The sequence below is a fragment of the Dipodomys merriami genome, unplaced genomic scaffold, assembly GCF_024711535.1.
Source record: "Dipodomys merriami isolate MVZ:Mamm:240054 unplaced genomic scaffold, mDipMer1.0.p SCAF_78, whole genome shotgun sequence".
In the NCBI taxonomy this organism is placed as follows: domain Eukaryota; kingdom Metazoa; phylum Chordata; class Mammalia; order Rodentia; family Heteromyidae; genus Dipodomys; species Dipodomys merriami.
This window is the reverse complement of record NW_027206379.1, coordinates 6,176,457-6,183,894: the sequence shown is the minus strand read 5'-3', so window position 1 is coordinate 6,183,894 and position 7,438 is coordinate 6,176,457. Positions and strand designations below refer to the sequence as shown.

General features: G+C 53.6%; 1 protein-coding gene across 1 annotated transcript; it reads right to left on the bottom strand.

Annotated features, from left to right (window-relative positions):
- Nucleotides 1-254: 254 nt before the first annotated feature.
- LOC138818750 (interferon-induced transmembrane protein 1-like) lies at nucleotides 255-1,342 on the bottom strand. Its single transcript, XM_070009837.1, has 2 exons — nucleotides 1,002-1,342; nucleotides 255-559 (listed from the first exon to the last, which is right to left on the bottom strand). The coding sequence occupies exons 1-2, from the start codon at nucleotides 1,191-1,193 to the stop codon at nucleotides 392-394; spliced, it is 360 nt and encodes a 119-aa protein (XP_069865938.1). The 5' UTR covers nucleotides 1,194-1,342; the 3' UTR covers nucleotides 255-391.
- Nucleotides 1,343-7,438: the final 6,096 nt, after the last annotated feature.

Here is a 7,438-nt window from a genome sequence, read left to right as displayed (position 1 = left end):
CTGGGCACAGGAGAAGCAAGGAGTGAGATTTCACCACTCTAGGCAGGATGGTGCTGAGTGTGCCCACCCCAGGCTGGTGGCTCCTGAGGTGCGGTCCTCTGAGCCCTTGAGGGTACCTGAGGGCAGGGGGCAGGAGGGCAGCCACAGAACCTCCGCTCAGAGCCGCAAAGCACCGGAGAGAACCCTGGTCAGCGGCGGCCTCCGTGGCCGGATGCTGCCCCCTCACACAGGCGCCCCAGAGAAGTCACACCAACTCAGAAACGTGTGCTTTATTGAAACACCGCCCTCCCCCCGCAGGTGGGGTGCAAGCGGACATGGCAGCGGCCGTGGGGGGTGGCAGATGGGGGGCTAGGTGAGGGGCCGGCCAAGGAGAGGAAAGGGCGGGGATGGACTAGACGCCCATTCCTCTCAGGACTGCTCCAACGTTAACGGCCAACGTAATGATGACGATGAGAGCGGCGATGATGTTGATGATGAGGGCGCAGATGTTCAGGATTCTGGCAGTAGAGGCGTAGGCCTGGGCCCCCACTGTATCGCCCACCATCTTCCTGTCTCTAGACTGGAAGAGAGTGGATGGTTACGACCCCTAGAGCGGCAGGCGGAAGCCAGGCGCCCGGTGCTCCTGCCACTGCGGCTCCATCCCTCCGTCCGGCACCCCCTCCACGCACCCAGCTGTCCTAGAGACCCCAGTGCCAGCTGCCCACACACCCAAAGGCCAAGCCCGTGAGCCCACACAGCCCAGTGCCACTATCTGCAGACTGAACTGGGCTTCATGGAGAATTTGTCTAGGCTGAAAGCAGGCACCAACATTGAGCCTAAGGGTCCGTAGACAGCCTCATCCTGTTCCTGCCTGTGAAGAGTCAGCACGCACGCGCGCGCGTGCACACGCACACACACACACTCAGCCACACACACCGCAAGCGGTGCCCAGCACGTGGTACTTCTTGGCCCCTGGTGCTCTTTGCACCACTGCTCTTTCCCACACCGAGCACCACACATACCTTCACAGAGTAGATGTAGGCGATGAAGCCCAGGCAGCAGGTGTTCATGAAGAGCGTGTTGAAGAAGGACCAGACCACGTGATCGGGCGTGGAGACATCGTGGGGCATCTTGATCACGGTGGCTGTAGTCACCGTGGGGGCAGAGCTGGGGGGGACGCCCAGCTCCGAGAGCTCTTTCTGACCCTTCTGCATCTCCTGGCTGTGCGAAGCGCGTTGTGTCGAGAGGAAGAAGAGTGCACAAGTGTGCGTGGCGACGGGCAGGCGAGAACAGGATGGATGCTGGGCTAGGACGGCCCTCCCTTGGCTCAGTGGCTTCTGATAGTTCTGCTTCCTGTACGCACATTGGTGAACTTAAGACAAATCACAGGGCTGTACGTTGCAACAGGGAAGTCCATTCAAGCTCACTGATGTGAGGGTGGAGTTTGCAAAGATGGGCTTTAGTCACCCAAGAGATTAAATAGCAAGAGAAACCCACTGCACAAATGACAGTAAGTGTAGTGATGTGGTTGCAACACCTTGGGCTTTGAGAGTGGATAACTTCTGTTTTAATATAAATTTGTTTAAATCAGTTTATATGATTTAATTTTTAAGAATCATTAGCACGTAATTTATAATTTGTAGCTCAAATGAAAAGGACAACTAGATTAGTGTTTAATATCAACTTCTAGAAAATATATATAGAGAGATAGAGATAGATAAATATAGAAGAAGAAGAAATGGGCTAGCAGATATCCACACAAAGATCCCATTTCCATTTTGGAAGAAATGCACTATTTAGGGCAGCACAATGCTCAGGCCACCCAGCAGGAAAAGACAGCAGCAGGCAGCCTTTCACCTGGAGTTTGAACTTCTGGCAGCCCCCAAAATACTTGGCTCATCGAACACACGTAGTTTTTGCAGATGTGTCAGCGGCATCTTCCACACAGTCTTGTTACACCTACCAGACATGAGGAGCTTTAACAGCCCTGACCCTGTCTGACCCGCCGGCTACCCCGGCTCACAGCCCTGACCCTGTCTGACCCACTGGCCTCTCTGGCTCACAGCCCTGACCCTGTCTGACCCACTGGCCTCTCTGGCTCACAGCCCTGACCCTGTCTGACCCACTGGCCACTCTGGCTCACAGCCCTGACCCTGTCTGACCCACTGGCCTCTCTGGCTCACAGCCCTGACCCTGTCTGACCCACTGGCCACTGTGGCTCACAGCCCTGACCCTGTCTGACCCACTGGCCACTCTGGCTCACAGCCCTGACCCTGTCTGACCCACTGGCCACTCTGGCTCACAGCCCTGACCCTGTCTGACCCACTGGCCTCTCCGGCTCACAGCCCTGACCCTGTCTGACCCACTGGCTACCCCTGCTCACAGCCCTGACCCTGTCTGACCCACTGGCCTCTCTGGCTCACAGCCCTGACCCTGTCTGACCCACTGGCCTCTCTGGCTCACAGCCCTGACCCTGTCTGACCCACTGGCTACCCCGGCTCACAGCCCTGACCCTGTCTGACCCACTGGCCTCTCTGGCTCACAGCCCTGACCCTGTCTGACCCACTGGCCACTCTGGCTCACAGCCCTGACCCTGTCTGACCCACTGGCCACTCTGGCTCACAGCCGCAACCAGAGGCCAGGCGGGAATGTCTTCTCTTCATATTTGTTACAGAACACTGCTGTGACCGTGGTTTGTTCTTTTGAGCACTCTCTTTGTGTATGTGTGCTGGTACTGGGGCTTGACTGCAGCCTCCTACATAGCTAGAGTTACAGGGGTGAGCCACTGGAGCCCAGCTGCTCCATGCTTGTGACGGCCAGGGGGCTGTGTTCTCAGTGTCAGAGGTTGAAATTTCCTTGAAGAGCCTTCTCTCCCTCTTATTTTGAGTTTTCCCACAGAGTTCCTTTTAGCATAAGACTTGCCAGGGCTGGAGAGGTGGTAGAGCACTTGCCTCGCATGCATGAGGCCCTGGGTTCTATTCCTCAGCACCACATACACAGAAAAGGCCAGAAGTGGTGCTGTGGCTCAAATGGTAGAGCGCCAGCTTTGAGCTGAAGAGTTGAGGGACAGCGCCCAGGCCCAGGGTTCAAGACCCATGACTGACAAACATAAAAATTAATAAATTAGTAATTTTTCTACCCCCGTGGGGGCAGTGTGCTCTTGATGGTGAGGTGTGGGCAGAGGAGGTGATGCAGGGTTTGGCTGGCGCTCAGGAACCTGTGACCTTCGAACGTCCTTCTCAGACTCCTCAGGAGCCAGAGTCCGAAGGGCTGCAACTGGGTGGGATTCTCACTGGGCAGCAGCCCTGGGTGGAGGGAGCAGACTGTTCCGGAAGGCTTCTGCACTGATGGATTCATTGCTGCCTGAAGGAAGCTCCACTCTGCAAGTCTGGTCGGCTCACGTGTGTAATCATTACACAATGGTGGGATCAGGAAGCTGATTCTGTTCCCTTCACTTATTCAGCATTATTATAAACTAACTTAGTATCTCCATCAGGATATAAAAATTGTGTAAATAAAGCTGGACACTGGTGGCTCACGCCTGTAATCCTAGAAACTCAGGAGGCTGAGATCTAAGGATCGTGGTTCAAAGCCAGCCCAGGCAGGAAAGTCATCTCCAATTAACTACCAGAATGTTGGAAGCAGAGCTGCGGCTCAAGTGATAGAGTGCGATCTTTGAGCAAAAAAAAGGCCAGGCACAGTGCCCAGAGTTCAGGCCTCAGTTCAGCCTGGTCCGCTGTTAGAGAGAAGTAATTGTGCCGGACACCTGACAGCAAACTGAGGCTCAGAGCCCAGACGAAGCAAGTAACAATCGTCCTCTCAGGGCCACCCCGTGAGAGGCCTCCGCTCGCTGGCACCTTCCAGCAGACAGGATGTCCTTCGCTTACCGCCGGCCTGGCCTGAGCTCCGCAGGACCTTCACCTCGCCGGTCACTGGGAGCCCAGCCTCTCCTCCTCTTCCTGCCTCTCAGCTGTGAAGGCTCTGCCAGGTGTCCCTCCCAGGCCCTGCAGGAATGGAGCCACCAGACCCCTGCCAGGAAACTCCAGAACCAAACACCAAGGCAACCGATTCCAATATTTGTTATAACATGACACTGACAAGCACAAGGATTTATATGCCTTTCTGTGCCTCGCCTACAGATTAAACCAGGCAATTCCGGTTTATTCAAGTCCACCTTGTATTGGGAAGGTGGTTCCAGCTTGGCTTTATTTTCTCAGGGTGTTAATTCTACGAACCCGCTGTTCATGCAGCTCTATCAGAAGCCTGCTCCTCACCGCTGCATTGCCCAGCCTGTATCGCCGTATCGCTGCACACCTGCCTGTCCCTACGGATCTGACCTCCTGCGTCTGACACCCTCCTTCCCACTCTGATCAGAGAACGTGCTGCGATGATGTCAAAACCTTGAACTTAAAGGGAGCCAATGCACAGCTGTAACCCTAAAACACACCCCATGATATTATATGGACCCCTTTATTTTTCATATAAAATATATCCTTATGTGGCATAATTATGACAAACAGCATGCTTGAGAGAGGCAGACAGATTTTACTGTTTCACTTTTAGTGTTGTTCTTATGCAATTGTCCCTGTGGCTTTGTCTGTGTGTTTCGGTTCTTCTTTAGTGTAAGTGGCCTTAGACTTTTAAGGGGAGTGAGTGCTCCATGCGTTTACAGTTAATATGATCATGGCTACTTTTGGATCATGTTCTACCTTTTCTTGGTTTATCTCGACTGGCATTTCTAGAAGTGTGATGGATGATCAGTCAAAGTAAACAAAGTCTCTTGCAGGGACAGAGAAGAGCATTCTAAACAGTGTATGATGCCACTTTTAGGACCTTATGATTTGGGTTGGTTGAATAGTCCTAAATGAGGCAATCCAGGTTGATGGGGAAAGTTGACGGAAGGAAGGATTGCTCCATATCTGGCACAAGATTGCATAATCTGGCCTCTATTTCTTAAGCTTGTTCTAGCTGGCTGTTGCAATCATCCTTCCCAGGCAGGGCCTTGGAGCAGAAGCTATGGGCCCAGCAACCTCGGCCTGCTGGCGGCCCTTGCTCTGCCCCAGGCTGTGGTGAAGGGGCCATGTCCTCCGCCTCCTCCTTCTCCTGGAGCTGGCCCCTGCAGAGACCCTGCCCCAAATGCCTCTCAGCCCAGAGAGCATGGATTTCAACCCAGGGTACAAAGCTTGTGACTTGCATGCTACGTTGCTATGTTCCTGAGGTTTTATTTGTTGCTAGCATTTGGGTGTTTTTCATCATCACAGAACAGAATTTAAGAATTAGTCTAGGGGGGAGGCTGGGAAGGGATGTGAAGGGTAAACAAAGGAGGAGGCTGCAATGCTTGGTAAGAAATGTACGCATTATCCTGCCCACGTAATTGTAACTCCTCTGTACAGTATGTTCACAAATAAAATAAAATTAAAAAAAAAAAGAAATGTACTCATTATCTTGCCCATGTAATTGTAACCCCTCTGTACAGTATTTTCACAATAAAAAAAAAAGAATTAGTCTATTTAAGTGGGAAGTTTATCAAAATTTTATTTAGCAAAACAGAAAAGCAGCCAGGTGCCAGTGGCTCACACCTGTCACCCTGGCTACTCAGGAGACTGAGATTGGAGGATCAGAGTTCAAAGCCAGCCCGGCAGGAAAGGCTTGAGACTCTTATCTCCAGTTAACCACCAGAAAGCCAGAAGTGGCCCTGTGGCTCCAGTGGTAGAGAGCTTGCCTTGAGCACACAAGCCCTGAGTTCAAGCCCAGGAGTGACCCAAAAAGAAACAAGAAACAAGCAGGCCACAGCACATGCCAAGAGCTTGCCTTGAGCACACAAGCCCTGAGTTCAAGCCCAGGAGTGACCCAAAAAGAAAAAAGAAACAAGCAGGCCACAGCACATGCCAACAGGCTTCAGCGGAGGCCCAGGGCCACACGCCCTCTTCCCGGGAGCCGACGCTCAAGGCTCAGCGCAGGCCAGCTGTCCTCATCTCTGCTCAGGCATCTTCCCTTAGCCGCCTGGCACGTCCGCGCTCTGCTGGGACAGACAGCACTCCCTGGGCTCATCGTGCTCTTGGAAATGATGCGTTTGATTCGGTCTCCTTAATTGACACAGATGGTATAGGCTTGAGAAGCAGCCCGGTGCCTTCATTTAGGAGACACTTCTTTAGAGTAGAAAAGCCCACTGTTAAGAGATCTTATTTTCCTTGTTTTAACAAGGTCCTGTTAGTTCAAAGATGAGTTTTTCCAGGTGTTTTCCTTGAAGTATTTGCCCAAGTCATGCTTCCCCACAGCTTTGGGCAAACCATGATAGTACGTTTAAAAACATGTCTAGCTGCTTGGTTATAACCAAATGGGAAATGAGAAACTTCAGGTTACATATGACTACAGTGTTTATTCTTACCTCCTGGCTTTTGGTTCTGATATGGCAATGTCCCTAAGCCATCTGGCCTGAGCTCCACAGAGCCGCTCAGCCTGGCCGCCCACCCTCTGCAGGCCTGTGCTCTCTGAGACCCACTCAGCTCCCTTGGTTCCTGGGCACCAGACAATGTCGCCTGGGGGTGGATCCTGGGTGCCCCACACCGTGTGGTGAGCACAGGCTTCCTGTTTCCTGCAGAGCCCCTCCCCGCCCCCCCCCGCCCCCCCACCTCCCCCCCACCCCACCCCCCTGCACAAGCTCAGGTGAACCTGGTTAGCAATAGACATTTCTGGGCCCTATCTGTCAGCTAGCCTGGACCTACATTTCTGGAACTGTGGTTGATAATCAATCAGAAATAAAGCCTTGGATGGGGACAGAGAGGGTCCTTGTAAAGACTGACTGTGTGGCACAACCTTGGGGCTACTGGCCTGTGTGTTGGTTGGGGAGCTTTCCTTCTCTGCACATCAGTACTGCCGGTGGCGGGAGATTCCGTGTGGGACAGGGTCTGTGTGGGATAGAGGCTCAGGCTGGGGTGGGGGGGACTGAGAGGTGGTGTGGGGAAGGCAGGATTTCCACACAGACAAACCCAACACAGGGCGGGGGCTGGAGGAATTCTCTGAGGCTTAGATAAGATCCCATGGGCCCAAGAAGTCCAGAGCACCACCATCAGCACCATCTGGAAGCTGCCCAGGGCTGGGGGCTCCCGGTATTCCCCGAGGTCCCAGGTGGAGGGCTGGGGGCCTGCCCCAACCGGGCTGGGGGGTTCAACACCAGATGGCCACGCCCCGGTATTTTACACACTGGCTAATGTCAGAGGGCACAGAGAGACAGACAGCCTTCGCTGAGCCCAGCCTTCAAGGGCCCCGTTAAGACCGGGTGCCCAACAGGAAGAGCTTCAGGCTCCTCACCCGGAGCAGAGCAGCGGCTCAGGTCACACTTCTCAGAGTGCCTACCGCAACTCTGGGCAGGACCTGACGTTCACATCTGGGATGTTTCTGGAATCCCGGTGGGTCTGCTCATGACGTTGTCTTCCTGGCTGTCTTCTGTGCGTCCTGC